Source organism: Trachurus trachurus (genome assembly GCF_905171665.1).
Source record: "Trachurus trachurus genome assembly, chromosome: 20".
Classification (NCBI taxonomy): Eukaryota; Metazoa; Chordata; class Actinopteri; order Carangiformes; family Carangidae; genus Trachurus; species Trachurus trachurus.
In genome coordinates this window covers 24,231,762-24,254,183 of record NC_139911.1, presented here as the reverse complement: position 1 = coordinate 24,254,183, position 22,422 = coordinate 24,231,762, and the positions used below count along the sequence as shown (strand labels likewise).

The window sequence follows — 22,422 nt, the reverse complement described above, 5'->3', positions numbered from 1 at the left end:
TGTGTGGTTACAGGGCTGTAAACAGGCCCAGGTCAGGTCAGGTGTAAGATGAAAAGCATCCTTCATCATCATACTCAAAACTTTACCACCTCGCCTTTTCCACATGAAGTAAGATCTAGTCAAGTATGTGAAGTTTGCCGTTCTACAGTGGCGCCATATTGGCTCCCTCCATCCATGGACTTCCGTTCCATTACCTGGAGTGAATCATGTCATGTGACAGTGTTGTGATAATGTCATGATGGTTGCAGGTTTGGAGCCCATGTCTCTCTGTCGGTCCAGCAGCTGGAGTCAGGCTCGGCTCCGCTGCCCGCTGTCAGGGCAACGTCACCGGGATCGTCTCGAATTTTGGACATCAACAGAAACACAGTGATCCACATCGGAGGCCTGGGAGCTCACACTAAGGTAACACATAGGCTACATCAGGTAAAGGTGTGGAGAGGTGTGCAGGTGGGTGTGGACACGTTGAGATGATGAGTGTCTGTGTCCTGGCAGAGCCCCGTGTCCCTGAGGTCCTCCAGCTTCCAGGGCTGTATGGGGGAGGCAGCGCTCAACGAGAGGAACATCGGACTGTGGAACTACAACAGCAGGGAGGGGGAGTGTGAAGGCTCCTTCAGCAGGTACAATACAGCTGTATGGTTAAAGGGATAGTTCACCCAAAATTCAAATTTCTCACTCATTATCTACTCCCCCTCATGTGGACTAAGGGCTGGGAGAAGTTTCAGAGTCCTCCGTGGCTTCTCTGAGTTACAGGGGGTCTCGGCGTAGCAGTGCATGTCCATATAACGGTTGCAAATGGATACCAACTGTCTTCATAACAAAAAGATACAACAAAAAACATCCAAATACCTCCATGCTGCCCGTATGTAATGTCTCTCTTGTATTGAAGCCCCGAAATGCGAAAGTTGACAAACCGGGAAGAGGAGCTTCGAGAAGCTTCCGCTACAAACAAGCTTGAAATATAGACTTATTTAATTTTTTTCGGGACAGTTTCGCATTTCGGGGCTTCAATTTTGAAACCCATGTCAAAAGTGATTTTCATGTTTAGTCAAGACCCAGCCCTATATGTATCACAAATATTTTGGGAGTAACTGATATCTAAATTTTGTCCAGGGGTCATGGATATGGTACAAATTAAAGGATCATCCGAGGGTTAATTCACAACACAAAGTCACACACACATCACTACTAATCAGTAACGTGCGAAACTACAGCAACAAAAAACGTGTGCTTACTGTACCTTTCAGTTTATTGGTTGAAAACCCATCACAAACCATAGAGACTTATTATTCCTTAGAGCGTTTTTATGTCCTTTAGTTGTGTCCTTTTTTTTTTTTCTTTTTTTCCACTTTCCTCTTTATTCTCAGCCAAAATTCACTGGTTGCACCATTGCCGTAACCTGATGATTGACATCTGTCAATCTTTTTTTTTTTCTTTTCTCCCCTCTTTTCTTTTTTCTCAATTTAAAATGCATACAAAGTAGCAAATAGCGATCTATGAGTAACTTCATAGAGAAATAAAACAGACAGAGCACAGATACACAATACATGATATGGTACAGATTTTGATTGACAGATGATCGAGGTTCAGGATCCAATCAATCTTGTTCCAGCAGGATCCAGCACAAATTCAGTCCTAAATGTGTGGTGTTGACATTGAGCTCTCTCTCTGTGTCTCTCAGTCCCCAGGCAGAGGAGACCTCCTTCCACTTCGATGGATCTGGATTCTCATTGGTCCAGAAGCCACTGCGGGCGACCTCCACCTCCATAGTCCTATTGTTTAAAACTCTGTCGCCCAATGGATTACTGCTTTATCTGGCCTCAAACAACACTGTATGACACACACACACACACACACACACACACACAGAAGCACAGACACACACTGATTTTTTGTCGAAGCTCTTTAAGGGGAGAAAGGAAATTGAGACTTTGTCCTCTCTCCTGCAGAGGGACTTCCTGTCCATGGAGCTGGCTGAGGGACACCTCCGGCTGACCTTTGACCTCGGTTCGGGGGCTCTACTCATGACCTCCAAGAGGAAGTACAACACCGGGGTGTGGTACAAGATCACCCTGCAGAGGAACAAACGCAAAGGTACCGCTGCTGCACAATGCAGGGGGGGGTTGGGATGTATGAGCTGCTTTAGATACAACATGGTGTCGGCTGCATAAAGCAGCTGACCAATGACACAGTGTCAGACTCAGACTGATTACCTGGTGCTGTGCAGGTTACCTGTCCATCATGGCTGCCGACCAGTCATCAGATAAAGAAGTGCTGGAGGCAGAGTCTCCAGGGCTGGCCTCGGACCTGAACCGCTCAGACCTGGACCCCATCTACATTGGAGGACTTCCTGCCTCGAGACCAATCAGGTGAGTTTGTAGGCCGTCATCACAGATATCGTAAAGCCGTCTAAGAACCACCCTGTGATGTCACCAGGTGAGGATGTGCTCTAACTCACTGTGTGTGTGGTTGCTAGGCGACAGGTGGTGTCCAGGTCGTATGTGGGCTGTATAAAGAACGTGGAGATCGCCAGGTCCAACTTCGACCTGCTGAGAAACGCATACGGAGTCAGAAAGGGCTGTGTGCTGGAGGTAGAGCTATCTATCTATCTATCTATCTATCTATCTATCTATCTATCTATCTATCTATCTATCTATCTATCTATCTATCTATCTATCTATCTATCTATCTATCTATCTATCTATCTATCTATCTATCTATCTAGTATCTATCTATCGTTCTATCTATCTATCTATCTATCTATCTATCTATCTATCTATCTATCTATCTATTTATCTATCTATCTATCTATCTATCTATCTATCTATCTATCTATCGTTCTATATCTATCTATCTATCTATCTATCTATCTATCTATCTATCTATCTATCTATCTATCTATCTATCTATCTATCTATCTATCTATCTATCTATCTATCTATCTATCTATCTATCTGATGATCGGAGCAGATGAAAAGTGAAATGTCACACATGAGTTTTTACAGTAATATTTATCCGATAATAATCATCAATAATCTTCATTCCCACTGACTGATCACACTGATTGATTGTCTCTCAGGCGGTGAGGAGTTTATCCATGCTGAAGGAAGGCTTTGTTCAGATCACTCCTCCAGCGTTTGGTCAGGAGACAGAGATTCTCCTCTCCTTCTCCTCCAAGAACCAATCAGGAGTCCTGCTGGCTGCCTTCAGCGACAGCCGCTCAGACCGACAGGTGAGGTCACATCACACACCTGTACACCAGCTGTTCAGTCCTACATGTTTTCATGTCATGCCTTATTGATGTGTTACTGTAACGTGTGTGTGTGTGTGTGTGTGTGTGTGTGTGCGTGTGTGTGCGTGTGTGTGTGTGTGTGTGTGTGTGTGTGTGTGTGTGTGTAGCACTTGCTGTCTGTCCACCTGGTCTCAGGGAAGTTGGAGGCGGAGCTCAGTGAGGTGGGCGGAGCCACTCGGAAGGTGATGGTGATGAAACCTAACGGAGGATCCTTCGGTGATGGAGAGAAACACTCTGTCATCGTCGCCATCAACAGGAAGTGCGTGTTACCATGGAAACCTACACCTGTCCCGCTTCTCCTGCCTGACTCACCTGACTGACCTGTCCCATGTCTCCCAGGTCTCTGTCCCTGCAGGTGGACGAGGATCACCTCAAGTCTCTACCTCTGTCGCCAGGGGAATTTCATCGTCTGTCTCCAGCCTCCTTCTTCATTGGTGGGCTGCCCTCAGGGTGGGAGGCCCGTCTACCAATCAGATTACAGCATTTATCCAGGTCGTTCAGAGGCTGCATCCAACACCTGCTGGTTGGAGGAGCGTGAGTGTCCCCCTCTCTCCCTTTCTCTTACACACATACACACATACACACAAACACACACACACCACGTTTGTCTCTTTGATTGCTGAACTGTTTGATTGGTGGTTCTCTGCAGACTTGTTGACCTATCAGGAGCTTTGAGATACGAGGGTGTGGAGCTGGACAGCTGCTCATTGGAGGAGAGGAGTGGTGGGGTGGTGCTTCCTGATGACCATGATGTAGAACCAACTCCTGACCCCGCCCACCTGCCAGTAGCCACGCCCACACACCACAGCACCCTCACACCTGGGGAACCAGTGGTAATCAAACCATTTATTACTGATTATTGTGCTTATTAATTGATTTTGACTACTTGGAAATCATTATTTACAACATTTTATAATTATAATTATGAATTTGTAATGGTAATGATAATGCCACAATTCTGGATTTTGGATCATTAAAAATAAAATCTACAGTAGTGATAATTCACTATTGATGATAATTGTTGATTTATTGTTGATTACTGATAATGATGAAAGGAATTAGATTGATCATCTAATGATTGTTTAATATTAGTAAGAATATTTTGAATATGTGTTATTGATTATTATTTACTTAATTATTAATTGTCACCAATGGTTATTGTTGATTGGTTATTCATCATGTTAGATTAGATTAGATTAGATGAATTTATTTGTCCTTTACAGGAAAATTGTTTTCACCATTCCGTACATACAGTGTTTGATTATTGGTTGTGTGTCTGTGTGTGATGCAGTGTGTATCTGAACCGGAGCCAAGTTTCCTGCCATCAGCAGTTCAGTTTGGTTCGTCCAAGCACAGTCACATGACCTTCATCATCAACCCCAACACTGTCAGGAAGAGGTGAGTCTGGATCTGGGTTCTTCTCTGCACTTGTGTCAACTTATGAAACATTATCACTACATTGTCTCAGTGCTGTCTAACCAATCAAATCAGGAAGTGGTTTGCTCCGCCCATCAGCTCTTGTTCCATGTTTTCCCATATTCTGTGTTATAAACTGTTTTCTTGTCTGTAACAACATCTATTACACGTCTGTCCATCCTGGGTGAGGGATCCTCCTCTGTCTCTCACCCTGAGCTTTGTCCTGTTTTTTCCTGGGAGTTTTTCCTCAGTGGATGTGAGGTCTTAGGACAGAGAATGTTGTAATGATGCTGTGTAAAGCACTTTAAAAAAATGTTTGTAAAAATGGGCTATACAAATAAAATTGCCTTGCCCCTTGCCTTGCCTAATGATGTAAGACTATACTTAGGCTTTTCGGGATACTTGTCGTAAAGTGAAGCATCTAGTATGAACATCTTATAAAAAAAGAAATTTGAGTTGAAATATAATGTTTTACTGTAACAACATCATAGCTGCACATTTCAATAAAAAATCAATATACTGTATAAACATGGAAATGAAGAGAATGTAGGGTGCCTCATATTCAATTTGTTAGATTTCTAATATATTGCAGATTGGATATGAAGTGTGTTATTACTGTCTGTCAACTCTGTTTTGGAGATTTGAGTTTAAATACATTTGTAACCAGCTCCAGATTGAGCTACTGATCAGGAAGTACACTGCTGTTACAACTGCAACATCTCACCTAACTTGTTGTTCTTGTTCTCAGCGTCTCAGTGAGGTTGTCGGTCCGAACCCGGGCTCTGGACGGGCTGATCCTCCTCCTGTCTGACTCCAAACACATGGACTTTGTTGTCCTCAAACTGACGGGTGGGAAACTGATGCTGTCAGCTGACCTGGGGAAAGGCCCCGCCTCCACCACTTCAACTCTAACCATCAATGACGGAGAGTGGCACGCTGTGAGTTCACATAGTAACACAGATGAAACACTATGAGGGTGTCACATAGTAGTGAAGACTCTGTCTGTGGACAACTGTAACTGACAGGGATCTCAAGTCAGACAGGCAGGAAGTTATATGATGAATGGCTGTTTTCTAAAGTGGAGAGATATTAATGAAACCAGAAGTGGTTCAGTCTAAGGGATGTGATTTAACATGGATGAAAGGATGTCCATGATGTCAAACTAAACAGACACAGAAATATGACGTTTTTTTATGCTGTTGTTGATTTAGGTCGTCTTTAAAGGGATAGTTCATCTTTTTTGAAGTGGGGTTGTATGAGCTACAAATGGCCATTGAGTATACTATCTGCAGTAGAAAAGTCTCTGCCCCCCCCCCCCACTGAGAAACATTGGCGCATCGCGCTGCAGCGAGACACAGGCAGTACACTGTTGTCAATGATGGACAATTAATCAGTGTATTTTCACCGCCTACGAGAAGTCCTGTCTCAAAATAATACACCAGTTCAAGAGTAGGATAGAAAGTAAAAACTTACTGCATCAGCTGGTCAGAAAAAAGTAAGTTCATATGGAACTAACCAACTCACTCAGTATTCCTCCACACAGGCAGGATCCGCGATGTGCTGTATCACTGCGCCTCTTCCACACAGAATCACAGACTGATTCGAGTGATACAGCATGTCGCAGAGCCTGCCTGTGTGGAGAAGTACTGCATCTAATGGGCATTTGTAGTTCATACAACCCCACTTCAAAAAAAGCTGAACTATCCCTTTAATGTATTTTTTTTTAATCACATATTTTTTTATATGTGCACTCACATTCACACAATGAATTTTCACAAGAACTGAAAATGACAACATATAAAAATGACACGGTAGATCTGAGCTACTTGACTTGAAATGAACATAAACCGCCCCATAAAAAAAAGATGTATATTCCTGTGTGTTCAAACTTTATTGTTGATCTGACTGTCTGTCTCTCAGGTGACTGCTGAAGTCAGCCGGCGGGTGGTGTCTCTCACAGTGGACAGCTCCAGTCCAGACTCTGTAACACTTAAAGGAAACCAGCTGGACGTGGAAAACAGACTTTACCTGGGCGGACTGCCACACACACACAACACCAGGAGGATCAATGTACAGCATTTACATTTCTCATACAACAAATGCACAACATTTAAATACCCAAATATATTTTATACATTAAGACTTAATTAGATTAAATCATTATTTATATGTTAACCACCTGAGTATAGTTTCAAACATCAGTGCCAGTGACCATGACTGTATAACTGTATTTTTAACATGTTGTAATGTTCTACCTGTCTCCCTCAGGTGAGCAACAGTTTTCCAGGTTGTGTTCGCTCCGTCAGTCTGAACGGAGCCATGTTGGATCTGAGCAAGCCAGCCTCGCAGCACAATGTCACTTCCTGTTTCACCAAAGACCAGACTGGAAGTTACTTTAACGGCAGTGGCTTCGCTGTCCTCAGTGAGTCAAGACAGAGACAGAACATCTGCTTTAGGGGACATATTATGGAAATATCATATATAATCTTTTTGAAGGCTATTTAACAGATATTTAGGTGTTTGTTTTGCCTTCTGGCCTCCAAAATGTGAGAATTGACAAAAAAAATCTGTAATTTTCAGGCTCCCGAGGTTAAAATCTATGTGGTTTGACTAACTTTTCCCTCAGTTGTACCAGTAGAAGGGGCGGGGCAAGCAGCAGTTCATTTGCATTTAAAGGGACAGGCACTGAAATCAGACACTGGGAACTATTTTAATTTGTGGAAAAGGGGCAGAATATGTCTCCTTTAATAAAGTTTGATCACACTGTTAATCTGTGTGTGTATGTGTGTGTGTGTGCAGTGCCTGATGGGTATAAAGTCGGCTCAGATGTGTCAGTGGCTCTGGAGTTCCGAACGAGCCAATCGGAGGGAGTGTTTGTTGGAATCAGCAGTGCAAAGGTGGATGCCATCGGACTGGAGATGATCAACGGACAGGTGAGTACAGACCTACCTGTGTTTATCTACAGACGGGCGACTGACAGGTGTTCAGACACTTGCAGATTCTTTACACCAGCTGTTTTTCCTCAGGTGGTGTTCAACGTGAACAACGGGGCGGGACGAGTGTCGGTGCGGTCGGTCGGTCAGCTGCTGTGTGACGGACAGTGGCACCGCCTGCTGGCCAGAAAAACCAAACACACCCTGAGTCTGAGTGTGGACGGGAGCAGCTACACCACCCCCAACCCCTACCCACAATCCACCTCTGCTGAGACCAACAACCCCATCTACCTGGGAGGTTATCCAGGTGAGACTGAGGCTACTAACTCTGTCTCGCTGTCTGTCTCTCTGACTGGTTGGTCAATCTATCTATCATTCAGTTTCCCTCTTTCTCACCTGTCTCTGTCTTTTTGATCTGTCTCCTCACCTGTTTTCTCTGACATGTCTCTTTCCCTCCGTTTCTCTCTCTGACCTGTGGCCTCAACCGTCAGTCTCTGATCCGTCCGTCTTCTCGTCCCTCTCTGACCTGTGTCCTCACCTTTCTGTCTTGCTGACGTGTCCGTCTCCTCTCTTACAGTGGGCGTCAAACAGAACTGCCTGTCGACCAGCTCCAAGTTCAGAGGTTGTCTGAGGAACCTGAAGCTCATCAAGCAAGTCAGATCTGACATTCTCCATCTGAGCTCCGCCCACTTCCTGTCAGGCGTCACGCCCAACTCGTGTCCCTCTGCCTAGCATCACCCAGCAGGGCTGAGATAAACAGCCTGCTTTCTCCACAGGACAGATGAACTGATTCTAACACTGATACATGATCATGATGGCTGTAGTTTATTTGACTTTTTATTGTTTATAACTTTGATCTAACTGTTTCTACTTAAATCATTAAAGATGATTTGAAAATGTGTTCATTAATTTGTCCATTCAATCAGTTTTCAAACATCTTAAAGGTACATTGTGTAGGATTTACTCCCATCTAGCGTTGTGGTTGTATATCGCAAGCAACTCAATGGTATTTTTCATGCTGCATTCACGTGAAATTGGGCAGACGGCAGGCGGACGACAGCCGCTGCACGTAACGGCATAAACAAGCCTCTATGTAAACAAGTGGTCTGTCAGCACCAGGCAAAACAATACACGTGACAATATGTTGTCATGGTGATGTGGTATTGTTTACCTGACCCACGTTTTACCGGCTTTCTCTGGACTTCTGTGACTAAAATGACATCTGGTTTGTTAGCGACGGCCGTCTGCCCGACTGCAGGTGAATGCAGCATCAGTGTAACGCTCCATTCCTCCTCACTGCGTTACCACGGTGACTTTTCACAGACGCCACCTCCACCTGAGCCGACAGCTCCGGTGTCTCCGCTGAGTTTCCGTGGTTTCCTACCGTCACGCTGCCACTGAACGTAAAAACATGGAGACACCACATGGCAGCAGCACCGAGCTTACCCGCTCCATGGAGATATGAATGATATGAACGGCTCATTCAGAGCTGAAAGGAACTTTGTTGATGGGGGGATTACTGGTTAATGAAGAACAGACTTTTGAACCAAATAATCAATTTTCCTGAATAGATAACAGGATAAGTTACACAATGTCCCTTTAAGAAACTTGAGATTCATCCATCACAAGTCGCCAAGTTCTACTCGACATACAAGACATTTAAACACAGGAGACACAATGGTTGTTTATCAGTTTATTTTAGGTAAGTGGATGGAGACATTGAGAGTAATTAGCATAAATTATGTAAAACATTGTTCGTGTAACCAGACACTGGGGGGAGCAGTTACCCAGTAAGATGACATTAAGGGGTCAGTGTGTAATTTGACACCAGGTCCAATATCAATAAATAAATAAATAAATACATACATACACGTGTGGGGAAAAAATATTTTTTAACAGGAGATTCTATTGTGATTTGAAGAGAATGGCACATTACTATTGCATTATGGGTAAATACAGAGGTACATTTTTAGCTGATAAACAGTGAGCGGTTACAGTGCTAGCATTCATACTATTTTACATTTCAAACGGGAAACAGTTTGCATCAGAATGTCAGAATAAAAGCTCCAGTTCCCCCGCAGGTGAGACAAACTGTTTCCTGAATGTTCTACAGAGTGTGTGTGACCTTTCATCATACAATTAGGAGCAAACACACCTGGGCCAACCAGCCAATCAGACGTCTGCTTTAAAACCTGTCAGCGAGGCCGGGGTGTGTTTGGGCGGGGTGGGGTTCATCAGAGGGGAAATGCATTAGCAGTGAATTTGTGGGCAGAGCGGGGGGGGAGGGGGTTCATCTGAGGTCCACCAGCTCTGGTTGCTATGGGAACATGTCGATGACATTACAGCATCATCCCCTGTCTGTCTCTCAGCTGTTCTATGTGCTCTTATGTTTTGTTTCGTAACGTTCTATCATGAGTCAGTCATCTGGATCAGTTCCTACTACTGAGGCTAACTGAAGCTAAACCACCCACTCACCTCAGCCCGGTGAGACAGACAGGCACTGTGAGTGTGTGTATGTGTGTGTGTGTATGTGTATACAAGTGCACATGCATGGGTGTGTGAATGTGTGTGTGAGTCTGTGCTGCAAACAGTGTCTTTGTTGGCACCGTAGTCTGAACTTCAACTCCCATAATGCTGCAGAGGCTTCAGTCCTGAAAGAGAGACAGAAGCAGCTGTTGAACATGGACGTGTCTCTACAGATTCAAGACCCTGAGGGACAGTTCTTCTCTGATGGACACATTTCCACTTTTTTTTCAAACACAAAGTCACTTTGGCTGTGATGTCAGACCAATCAGCAAGCTCCATTATCCCAGGGTGAAAACTTCAAATAGCCACCAGAGGGAGGAACTCTTTCCCATTGGCCCATATTTAGCTCTGAGAGAAGCTCGGCAAAGTTCACCTGGAGTACAGCAAGCGCATGCTCATTAGCCTGGTAGCGTTACACAACAAGCTTCACAGCCAGCTCCACTATGTGGGCATAGTGGGCCATGTTAGTGTCACCATTCAGCCCAGTGGAGACGGACTGGACCTTCTGTTTTCTATACTGAACTCACCTCACTGTTAGAGGCACAACCTGAATGTTAGCTGGAGAAGTTAAAGGGATAGTTCAACATTTTGGCAAATTGGCCCATTGCCATAATCCCTATAGTCATAGCAGTATGTTTGTTACCTTTATTTGTCGGTGTAAGCTATTTTTAGAACAGCAGAGCAGAGCAGCAGGCTGCTCAGAGCTACGCTATGGAGGCTAAAGGAATTTTGTGGTTTCCCTCATCAAACTCATCAAATACAAAATCCCAAAACTCCAAAACGCTTTCGTGGACAAGTTGTGACCTGCACATTCACCACGCTATGAGATAATAGCGGAACGTTATGAAACGGAGCCGTTTTTGAGGTAAATACAGGGGAAATACAGAGACTGCTTGCTGAAAAACTCCCTGAACGCAACACGCATCAGTGGTTTCGCACAAATTTCCCTCTAAAACAACTCTGTCTGGTAACGTTCCGTTATCCGCTCCGCCGTTCTAAAAATAGCTTGCACCGACAATTAAAGGTAACTAACCTACTACTATGACTATAGCAATTATGGCAATGGGCCAATTTGCCAAAATGTTGAACAATCCCTTTAAGAAGTTGTTGTCGGCTGCTGCACTGTTAAGACCCTGACATGAACCTCATTTGACTAAAATTCTTCATGATCAGGCCTGATATTTGTTTATTTGAAAAGGGACAGTGTACACTAATAAAACATTGTAAAAACAAAAGAAGAGTTCATTTGCAAAAGCAGATAACTCAAAACTAAATTCAAAACAATTTTTAATTATTATTTACACCAGGTGATATCAGTCAAACCAAAGTTGAGTGGTTTTGACCAAGGAGATGAGATGTAACAAAACAGAATGTAGCTCAAAAAATAAAGCTTTACTGAAAACAACACTATGCAAAGAATAATTCAAAAGCATCAGCTCATCTTTTTAAAAATGGCATTTATCTGCCTGATGTTAAAGGGCATCCTATAAAAAGACAGCAAATCAGAGGGACTATTATTATAAATATATGTAGGTACATTATATGGACAAAAGTATATAACACTTAATAATTTGCCTTCAAAACTGTCCTCATCCTTTGTGGCACAGAGCCAACAAGGTACTGGAAACATTCCTCAGAGGTTTTGGTCCATATTAACACCATTTATTTTCCTGCCCATGCAATCTGCATTGTGTTGCCTTGTACTTGTGACATGTGCAACAAACTTGAATCAGAATCTGAATCAGAATCAGTCACTACAGATTTGTCAGCTGCACCATGATCCATGATGCAAATCTCTCACTGCACCACATCCCCTCGGTCAAAGCTCTCTTGGACAGAGATCCAGTAACCACCACAACCACCAGCAGCAGCAGCAGCTAAGACGGTTAAGCAGGATGGATCCATGCTTTTCTGTTACCCTACCATCCAAATGTTGCAGCAGACATTGAGACGCATCAGACCAGGAAACGTTTCTCCAACCTTCTATTGTAAAATTTGGTGAGCCTGTTGTTAGCTGACAGGTCTGGCAGCCAGTGGGTCCTCTGCTGGTGTAGCTCTTCTGCTTCAAGGTGCAGTGCCTTGTGTGTTATGCAAGGACGCTCATGCAGACCTCAGGTGAAATGAGTGGTTATTTGTTAAAGAAATAGTTCATCCAAAATTGAAATTTCACTCATTATCTACTCACCCTCATGTCGACTAAGAGCTGTGAGAATTTTCAGAGTTATCCGTGGCTTCTCTGAGTTACGGGGGGGTCCGCAAGGCAGTATTTGTCCATATAATGGTTGCAAATGGATACCAACTGTCTTCGTAACAAAAAGACACACCAAAAAACATCCAAATACCTCCATACTGCTCGTCTGTAATGTCCCTCTTGTATTGAAGCCCCGAAATGCAAAATTGTCGCGAAAATTTTTTAATGTCTATATTTCAAGCTTGTTTGTAGTGGAAGCTCCTCTTCCCAGTTCGTCCAAATTTGACGAACCGGGAAGAGGAGCTTCGAGAAGCTTCCGCTACTGTTCCGCTACAGCATTTCAGGGCTTCAATACAAGACGGACATTACATACGAGCAGCATGGAGGTATTTGGATGTTTTTTGGTGTGTCTTTTTGTTATGAAGACAGTTGGTATCCATTTGCAACCATTACATGGACATGCACTGCTACGCCGAGACCCCTGTAACTCAGAGAAGCCACGGATAACTCAGCCCTTAGTCCACATGAGGGTGAGTAGATAATGAGAATTTTCAATTTTGGGTGAACTATCCCTTTAAAGGCTACTGTTACCTTTCTGTCAGTCTCAACCAGTCTCCCCATTCTGCTCAGTTTCTGAAATACTCAGATACGACCAGTGTGCCTGCTACTAAAACCATGCACCAACCACATATGTATATGAAAGTGGCTGCCTCAGGAAGTAGTAAATGTAGTCAGTGCACACACACACAAAGCCAGCGGTTGTTCTCTTGTGTAAACCATGCAAACAGAAAGTAAAGAATGCTGCCATGCACCAGTTAGCATCCAGCCAGAGATTCCTGACTCCTCCTGTTACCTTTGATGTTACTAATCAACCACATGATCTGGAGAAACTTCAGTTTCTTTATGGACGACGACTCGTGTGACGGACAGCTCAGGGTGCTGCCGCCGCGCCTCACTGAGCGCCGCCGCCAGAGCCTTCAGGAGAGAAAAAAAGGTCCAGGTACAAGTTTGGTTTTGCCCTGGATCAGATCGGTCCAGGTGCAGGTCTGTTCCAGATTCATTAAAGTCTGAGTTTCATCTCACTCTTTTTGCTCTTCACAAGACAGTTTATTGTTAAACTGTGAGATCGTCATTCATCTGATTTGTTTCATACCAGAATCTGCAACCTGCATGTGATGTCGTTCAACTGTTGCAAAAGTTCAGACCCAACACCCTGATGCATTTCTTACAATGTTGGGGATTTTAAAGGGATAGTTCACCCAAAATTCAAATTTCACTCATTATCTACTCACCCTCATGTCGACTAAGAGCTGTGAGAATTTTCAGAGTCCTCCGTTCCTTCTCTGAGTTACGGGGGGGTCCGCTCAGCAGTATTTGTCCATATAATGGTTGTCAATGGATACCAACTTTCTTCGTCCAAAAACACACACCAAAAAACATCCAAATACCTCCATACTGCTCGTCTGTAATGTCCCTCTTGTATTGAAGCCCCAACATGAGAAATTGTTCTGCCGGTCAGTGCAAATCAAGCGAGATTTGCACGGACACAGGAAGAGCAGTGAACTTAGACACTGGGAGCTTCCGCTACAAACAAGCTTGAAATATAGACTTATTTAATTTTTTTCGGAACAATTTCTCATGTCGGGGCTTCAATACAAGAGGGACATTACAGATGAGCAGTATGGAGGTATTTGGATGTTTTTTGGTGTGTCTTTTTGGACGAAGAAAGTTGGTATCCATTCACAACCATTATATGGACAAATACTGCTGCACAGACCCCCCCGTAACTCAGAGAAGGAAGGGAGGACTCTGAAAATTCTCACAGCTCTTAGTTGACATGAGGGTGAGTAGATAATGAGTGAAATTTGAATTGTGGGTGTACTATCCCTTTAACCATGTCACTCTCAGCTGTTTGGCTTCACTCAGTATCTTGACAAACCCACAAAGACACTTGACTGTTTTCAGAAAAAGTCAAGAAGTCCTGAACTCCTTCAGCTCTGCCACCACTTGGGAGATCAGATCATACTGAGCCTTCCCACAGCCCTCTGCACAGACTGGAATGTGCTGTTGGTGTTACATGAAAATGTAACAAGTAAACTGACCATGACATAATGGTTAAATATACCACAGACTGTATTGACTATTGTATTATCAACAAACCCTGGATGTGTAACGTTAAGACCAGCTTCACCTCAGGTGCAGCATGGAAGGAGCTGACTGACCACTGGCTATGAAGGAAAGAACAGCTGTAGACTCTCCTTTACAACCTGACACTGCAGCAGCAGCAGCAGCTCTGCAACACTGGGCTCAGTTCTCCTGTTCTTTAAGCTCCATAAGCTCCTCTACTCCAGCCATCTCCTGGACCTGATGGTTTGTGTCCATGGTGACAGGAACTACCTCTTACTAAAAAACCTCCAAGACCAAGGTGATGCTCATCAACTTGCCATACATCTATACATCTATACCCTATAGCAGTGGTTCACAGCACACCAGAAATACACAAATATGTGTTCTGAGACTGAAGAACATTACTTTTAAGTCAATGTACGTTCAAATTGGGGCCAATGGCATGAATTTTGGGAAATATTGTAGAGAAATTTCTGGGAAAAAGTGGTAAGATTTCTAAAAATAAAAATAAAAAGTTAAAAAGAAATTTAGAAAGAAGTGGTAAAATAAAATAAAAACTATTCTAAAAAAAAAACATTTCTAAAAAAAATTCTCCCCCAAAAAAAGGTAAAAAAAATAAATAAAAAAATTCTTATAAAAAAAAAGTTTAAAGGGACAACAAGGAGTTTCTATTTGGTTATAAAAAAGTCTCACGTTAATGTGGATGAATCTACGCTACCCACACTTGTTAATGGGCCCATTTTAGATAAATATATGGTTTTGTCTCTATCGTTATTTTGTTATTATTAGTGGTGGTGGAAATGCTGGTCGAGCCGACCAGCGTTTCTTTACTTTCGGTTTTGTGGCGAGTCATGAGAATAACGCCGCCGAATCGCCGTTTATGGTCGGAACTACGACGGTATGTGATCGTCTTCCAACCTCTGACTTTAATTCTTGATGAATGAAAACATGAGTCTGTCTTGCGCCGGTCAAAGAATTTCACGGTGCGCGGAGGCTCATAAATGTAGTGTGAAAACACTTTGCTTTTCCAAAACTCCTCGTTGTCCCTTTAAAAAAATTCTGGAAAAAAGTGGTAAAATTTCAAGAAAAAGTTGGAGACCCCCTTGAAGGACCCCTTGAAAACCATTGCCCTATAGCATGAGAAGACAGCTGCCTCCACAGCTTAGGAGCAACAGGTGAGAGCAAAGTAACCTCTTTAGCCGTGTCTTGAGGATAGTAAGCAGTAGCAGGTCAAAAAAAAGAAAAGAAAAAGTAAAATCTTAAAATGAATGGGCAGAGCCAACGGCAGCAAAATGAGCATTACAGTAACGGGTAATAAAAGCACAGGTAAGGCTTTTGAAGTTCATTATGACGCTCAGATTGGTGAGAGAGAATTTTAGTTAAGGTTAAAGGGAGCCAACATCCACAAAATTAATATAATAGTCAAATCAAAATGACATCAATCTGCCCACACTGTGACCCAAACTGAAGATGTTGTAGAGTCTACCTGGTGGAGACACTTACCTGGTCGTGGTCAATGTCTGTGTCTCCAGAAATTACAATTCTTTTCTCGATCCTGGTCTCTGACATTCCTCCTTTCACCGTCTGAAGAGAGAAACAGAAGAAATGTTCATATTTCTGGCAGAGAGAAGTTGTTGCCGTGGTGAGATGAGTTACTTGAATGATACAAGTTACCTTTGTCATGTGTTTTATGTTAATGACGTGAATTACTCTGGTGATGTGTTAACCTGATAAATTGTGTTGCATGTAACATGAGTTACCTTGGTGATGTGTGTGGTGGTGGTTGTGTTGGAGGTCTCTGCTGTGAAGGTCTGAGAGCTCAGCAGTAGACCTGCAGGAGGATCAGAGTCCACTCGAGTCTGAAACACACAGAGACCACAGTGTGAACATTCAGATGATCAGCTGATTCCTATGTGTCCATGTGCATGAGACTAAACTACACTAACATGACTGGAAACTGCAGAAAACATGAAGTCAGTAAATCTGACAGATTTTATGTTTACGTTTCCATGGTTTCGGTAGTCGCAGTAAATGTATGGATTCCTTTTTTTTTTTTCAATGAAAATCTGTAAAACGCATGGATCATCACACCAGCTTTTAACAATGGATATCACAAAAATTGACAACCGTGTTACCGCAACTATGACAACGACTGAAAACCATGGAAACGCAAACGTACAATTCCACCAAACCGGCAAAACCGGCTTCCGGTTTTGACCATAGATGACGTTCGGAAACTTGTGTATATGTATAAAAGAAGAATAATAAGGCTACGAAAACCAAACGACCAAGCGATTATACACATACAAATGATGTTCATGGGTAGTATATTCAGATTTTGCCAATAAACCTTGACAAATATTACATACTGGACCTTTAAATTATTCACATTGTAGTGATGAGTAGTAATGCCCATCTCATATTATAAATTAAACAGACTGTTCTCACCCCTGGAGCTTCATATGTGAGAGTCTTCCTCATCACTGGGACCTCCTGAAAAAATCAGAGAGAGAAAATTCTGCTTTTTTTATGGACGTTAAAAACCTCTAATCCACTCGGTTTCTTTTTTCTTTTTTTGTAAATTTGCATCAACATCACAACTGCACAAACAGATGTTCTTGGAGCTTCAGCCTATCGTCTGAGCGGGACTCTACTCATGTCAGCAGCAGATAGAAATGTCCTCTTTAAAGGGATAGTTCACCCAAAATTCAAATTTCACTCATTATCTACTCCCCCTCATGTGGACTAAGGGCTGGGAGAAGTTTCAGAGTCCTCCGTGGCTTCTCTGAGTTACAGGGGGTCTCGGCGTAGCAGTGCATGTCCATATAACGGTTGCAAATGGATACCAACTGTCTTCGTAACAAAAAGACACACCAAAAAACATCCAAATACCTCCATGCTGCTCGTATGTAATGTCCGTCTTGTATTGAAGCCCCAAAATGCGAAATTGTCCCGAAAAAAATTAAATTAGTCTATTTTTCAAGCTTGTTTGTAGCGGAAGCTTCCGCTACAAACAAGCTCGAAATATAGACTTATTACATTTTTTTCGGGACAATTTCGGGGATTCAATACAAGACGGACATTACATACGAGCAGCATGGAGGTATTTGGATGTTTTTTGGTGTGTCTTTTTGGACGAAGAAAGTTGGTATCCCTTGACAACCATTATATGGACAAATACTGCTGCATGGACACCCCCGTAACTCAGAGAAGCCACGGAGGACTCTGAAACTTCTCCCAGCCCTTAGTCCACATGAGGGTGAGTAGATAATGAGTGAAATTTAAATTTTGGGTGAACTATCTCTTTAATAGGAAGACTGGGACTCTCAGGACAAGGTGGACACACTGGTTCACTGGGGTAGGAAGGAGAGGAGTTACTAGTTTCCGTGGGTAAAGGTTTGACTGGTTACAGGTGTGATGAGGGAGGAAGACACTGGAGCAGGTTTCACTGGGCAGGGGGGCCACCTCACCGGTTGGTTGGTGACAGGTGTTTTTATCAGCTGTTACCTCCTGCATAGGTTTGGTTTCTTCTTCATCATCATCACCATCCTCCTCATCATCTTGGTTGTCACTGTGGTTCGACAGCTGAGCCTGCCTGGTCAGAGGAGGGGAGTTTCCTCTGAGCCTCCACCTCCCTCTGCCGTCCTCTGCGTCATCAGAGTCTTCGTCGTCGCCACGGTGACGCTGAAACAGACTACTGGCAGGTCTGGCGTTGGGGCTGTTGTTCTCCCCGTAGCTCACTGCCACGTTAGCGTTGATGCTATCCTGGTGGGTGTGGTTGCTGTCGGGGCTGTGAACCTGTCTCACCGCAGCATCCATGGCCTCCTCCACCGCTGCCTGAGCTAACACACTGATGGCATCTTCACTCGCCTCACTAGCATCCTCATCACTACCCCCACTGACCTCATCATCATCATCATCATCATCGCTGACCTCATGCTTATCTCCCGGGCTACGGACCCAGTTAGCATTAGCACTATCATCATCACTGGCCCATCCCTCTGCGTCATCATCATCATCATCAGCATGCGTCATGTCGGCCCGCGGGCGAGGGGGGATACTGGTGGGCGGGCCCACAACACCTCCTAACGCTACCTGAGGTTGGTCTGCCATCGGCTCGTCCTGTGACTCCGCCACCATGAAGACCGTCTCCACCTTCTCTGAGGTCTGGAACAGAGGTGAAGAAAAGAAAGGATGTTAGATGTAGAGGGGTGAAGGCTGCAGGCCGGTCAGTGTGAGGTCACGTGGACATCAGACTGAGTTTCAGCTCCAGTCAGTCATCAAGTGCCATGGAGCCATGGAGCAAGGCAGTGTTTGTTCTGGTATCAGTCTGATGTCCCTGTGCAAACAAGTTCATACTGCCTATAAACCAGTTTATACTCAGATCTGATCAGATTCAATACAACATTGTGCTAATTTTTTATAGAGCTACAATCAAATATGTTCTCAGGTATGGGATCATTAAACGGATAGTTCCACATTTTGCCAAATTGGCCCATTGCCATAATCCCTATAGTCATAGCAGTAGGTTCGTTACCTTTAATTGTCGGTGCAAGCTGTTTTTAGAACAGCGGAGCAGAGCAGTAGGCTGCTCAGAGCTACGCTACGGAGACTCATGGGATTTCTTGGTTTCCCTCATCAAACTCATCAAATACACAATCCAACAACTCCACAACGCTCTAGTGGACAAGCTGTGACCTGAACATTCACCACGCTATGAGATAATAATGGAATGTTACGAAACCGAGCCGTTTTCGAGGTAAATACAGAGTCTGCTTGCTGAAAAACTGTCCCTGAAGGCAACGCGCATCAGCTGTTTTGCATGAATTTACCTCTAAAACAACTCTGTCTGGTAACGTTCCATTATTATCTCATAGTGTGGTGAATGTGCAGGTCATAACTTGTCCACCAGAGCGTTTTGGAGTTGTTGGATTGTGTATTTGATTAGTATGATGAGGGAAACCAAGAAATCCCATTAGCGCCTGTAGCCTAGCTCTGAGCAGCTCGCGGCTCTGCTCCACCGTTCTAAAAATAGCTTGCACCGACAATTAAAGGTAATGAACCGGGATTATGGCAATGGGCCAATTTGCCAAAATGTTGAACTATCCCTTTAACTGGTTCTGGAACTTAAAGTACAATTCCAGGCAAATTCAACCTGGGGCTATATTTTCCTAGTATTTTATGTCTAAAAGAATGCATCTGAAAACTTTCTTTGTAATGTTTCCTGTTATACAGTAGTTCTGTCTGTCCCCGTATCACCACAGCAGTGTATAAGGGGAGCAGATGGATCTTAGGCTTTTTAAGCTGTTTACATCCCACAAAACAGCTTTTCTTTTTCACGGACAACGTCAGATATGGCTTTAAACATACACCAAGGGGTTTGTTTACTTAGGAAAGAGGACTTTTTTGTAAATGGAGCTGGAATACAAAGTCTCGCAAAGCCTTGTGCGTTGTCTGTGGAAAAAAATTGCGATTTTGTAGGATGTAAATATCAGTCTGCTCCCATTATACGCTGCTGTGGCGATACCGGGACAGACAGAACTACTGTATAACAGCAGACATTACAAAGATAATCTTCAGTTTCATTCTTTTAGACCTAAAATATTAGTAAACTACAGCCCCAGGTTGAATTTGCCCGCAGGAACTCTTTGAACAGGCTACAACAAGACAGGCAAATAGCATCCTATCTGATTCTACTCATGTGCTATTTCTAGAATACACACCGTAAACACAACAGATACAAGCACTCTTTCATCCGTCTCTCAGTAAAACTTTTAAACCAACAGCGCTGAAGCTAAATTGTGCAGCTCTTTTTGCACAGCTCATCATGCACAACTGTATTGCACATCTGAGCGCTCGCCCCTTTGTTACGTGTGTCTGGTCTTATGTTTGAGTTTTTTTTAATGTCATGTTGGTGCAGCTGTATCCTTTTTTTTTTTTACCAATCCAATTTTCTCCTAAGGGAGACATATCAAGTGACCTTGACTTTGAGATCTGATCAGATTCAATACAACATAATGAGCAACAACCTCTTACACTGAGATGAATGGATGTCTCTTAGACAGACAGACTGACAGAATGACTGACTCACTGACTGACTGACAGTAGAGAGGAAGACAGTCAGAAAGACAGGTAGGCCATAAGATAGACAAGTAAAAAGTGAGACAGACAGGGGGACAGACAGGTAGACAGGTAGACAGCAGGGTTATTATAGTTAACTAAAACTAAAACTAAAACTAGCAGTGAAAAAATAATTTAGTGAACTGAAATTAATTTATTAAAATGTGCAATAAAAATATAATAATCCCACAAATTTGGACATTCATCTTCAGAGGTCTGACAGGCTTTCTCCTAAAACTTGAAAAACTGAAACTAAGACTAAATATAAACTAGTCAACTCCTCAAAAATAAAAACTAAACTAAAACTGCTTCATCACTTGTTGAACTTAAAACTAAACTGAAATAAAAAGCGAACTGAAAAACTATAATAACCTTGGTAGACAGACAGGGAGACAGTGAGACAGACAGTGAGACAGAGAGGTCGACAGCACCTTCAGCAGGTTGTGGTCTCTGAATGTTTTTGTTTCTCTGGCCGACTTCAGCAGAGCCGTCAGTTCAGGAGACATTTCATCAAATGTAGGTTTAGGCTGCGCATGCAGTGCACACACACGCACGCGCGCGCACACACACACACACACACACACGCACACAAGGAGAAACAGGTAAACAAGAGGTGGACACTTTAGACTGAATATTTTTTTCAGTGAATAGAAGAATATAATAGAAAAGAAAACTAGACTCTGACAGCCAGGCTGCAGCCATGCGGGGGGGGGGGGGGGGGGGGTGTTAGTAATGATTATATTACTAACCAGTGTTAAGTGTCTTATAATGTAACAAACTATCATTTTTTCCACTGTGATTACACAGGTACAGTAGTGAAGCAGTCAGGTGTGTTGTGTTGCACTATGAACAGGTAGAGGGACCTAATCTACAAATAATAAGGATACACACAACAACACAAACATTCAGGAAGTTATGACACACAGGAACAAAGCTACAAATTCAGAGGTTTTGTACACGATCATCAGTTTCAAGTTGTTAACACGGACCATGCTGGTTCTGATGTGACAGGACCCTCATATAGACATGTGACAGGGGGTCTCTCTGTGTACAAGGACCTTGTGACACCATTACAACGTTGAGTTTTCCAGTAGCACTAAGACTGACTGGAAGTTACACAACAATTCCTCTGATGCAAACGAGGTGAAAAGCAGCAAAATCAGGTTTGAAGAGCAGTAAAAGAGAGAGAAGCCCCACCCAGCAGCAGAACAGAATGGTGTTTGGCAGGAGGTGAAGGGAGAAGCTGAGGAGAGTTTAAACTGAACACTACAGCTCCACGCTGCCTCCCTGTAGAGCCACTGCAGCTCCACGCCGCCGCTCTGACCCACTCACTGCGGCTCAACGCTGAAGAACAGTGAGGGTGGAGCTACTGTGACCGTAGTTTCCAGCAGATTCTGGTTCTCCCTGATCCGATTGAGACTTAAGTGGAACTGTTTAAGGCTGCTTCTGCTTCTGCAGTGTCTCAGCTTGATGTTACAGACCTATCAGACCTGACCTCCTCCTGGTCCATCAGGTCTCTGGTGTTTCCTGGAGCTGAGGTGCTTAGTTTGAACCATCGACACATACATAGATGCCGGATTTGTCATTCCGTCTGTTGCTGCAATAGAAGAACGTTGCCACCATTGTTGCAGGCAAGACTGACCTGTCTGGGGACTAAACAGAGGAGCTGGGGGTTTGGGGGGATGAAGAGCACTCCAACGAATATGTTGTTTTTATAGTCCAGGCTTTATAATTTATATGGAATAAAATAAAAGCGTTGTCCCTAATTACTTAGGATGACAATAGTTTATAATAGGTAAGTTATAATAGTTTACTACTGA

The 22,422-nt window shown here is 43.4% G+C and overlaps 3 protein-coding genes across 3 annotated transcripts in view; 1 reads left to right on the top strand and 2 right to left on the bottom strand.

Moving 5' to 3' along the window:
* The window catches only part of lama1 (laminin, alpha 1), a gene marked incomplete at both ends in the record, with an annotated part of 60,384 nt that extends 52,014 nt beyond the window's left edge, over positions 1-8,370 (top strand). Inside the window, 17 exons of the mRNA XM_083995331.1 lie at positions 249-402; positions 493-617; positions 1,679-1,829; positions 1,947-2,091; positions 2,225-2,366; positions 2,474-2,588; positions 3,077-3,229; positions 3,397-3,548; positions 3,629-3,823; positions 3,939-4,122; positions 4,581-4,687; positions 5,454-5,643; positions 6,626-6,775; positions 6,974-7,127; positions 7,505-7,638; positions 7,732-7,945; positions 8,216-8,370. Coding sequence (XP_083851457.1) covers positions 249-402; positions 493-617; positions 1,679-1,829; positions 1,947-2,091; positions 2,225-2,366; positions 2,474-2,588; positions 3,077-3,229; positions 3,397-3,548; positions 3,629-3,823; positions 3,939-4,122; positions 4,581-4,687; positions 5,454-5,643; positions 6,626-6,775; positions 6,974-7,127; positions 7,505-7,638; positions 7,732-7,945; positions 8,216-8,370 — 2,620 coding nt within the window. The remainder of the gene's footprint in view (positions 1-248; positions 403-492; positions 618-1,678; positions 1,830-1,946; positions 2,092-2,224; positions 2,367-2,473; positions 2,589-3,076; positions 3,230-3,396; positions 3,549-3,628; positions 3,824-3,938; positions 4,123-4,580; positions 4,688-5,453; positions 5,644-6,625; positions 6,776-6,973; positions 7,128-7,504; positions 7,639-7,731; positions 7,946-8,215) is intronic.
* The window catches only part of tubb6 (tubulin, beta 6 class V), a 403,096-nt gene that overhangs the window by 170,085 nt on the left and 210,589 nt on the right, over positions 1-22,422 (bottom strand). The window lies entirely within an intron of this gene.
* epb41l3a (erythrocyte membrane protein band 4.1-like 3a) overlaps positions 13,220-22,422 on the bottom strand; it is a gene marked incomplete at both ends in the record, with an annotated part of 37,915 nt that continues 28,712 nt past the window's right edge. The window contains 6 exons of the mRNA XM_083995330.1: positions 13,220-13,330; positions 15,986-16,066; positions 16,243-16,341; positions 16,931-16,975; positions 18,560-18,649; positions 21,034-21,129. Coding sequence (XP_083851456.1) covers positions 13,220-13,330; positions 15,986-16,066; positions 16,243-16,341; positions 16,931-16,975; positions 18,560-18,649; positions 21,034-21,129 — 522 coding nt within the window. The remainder of the gene's footprint in view (positions 13,331-15,985; positions 16,067-16,242; positions 16,342-16,930; positions 16,976-18,559; positions 18,650-21,033; positions 21,130-22,422) is intronic.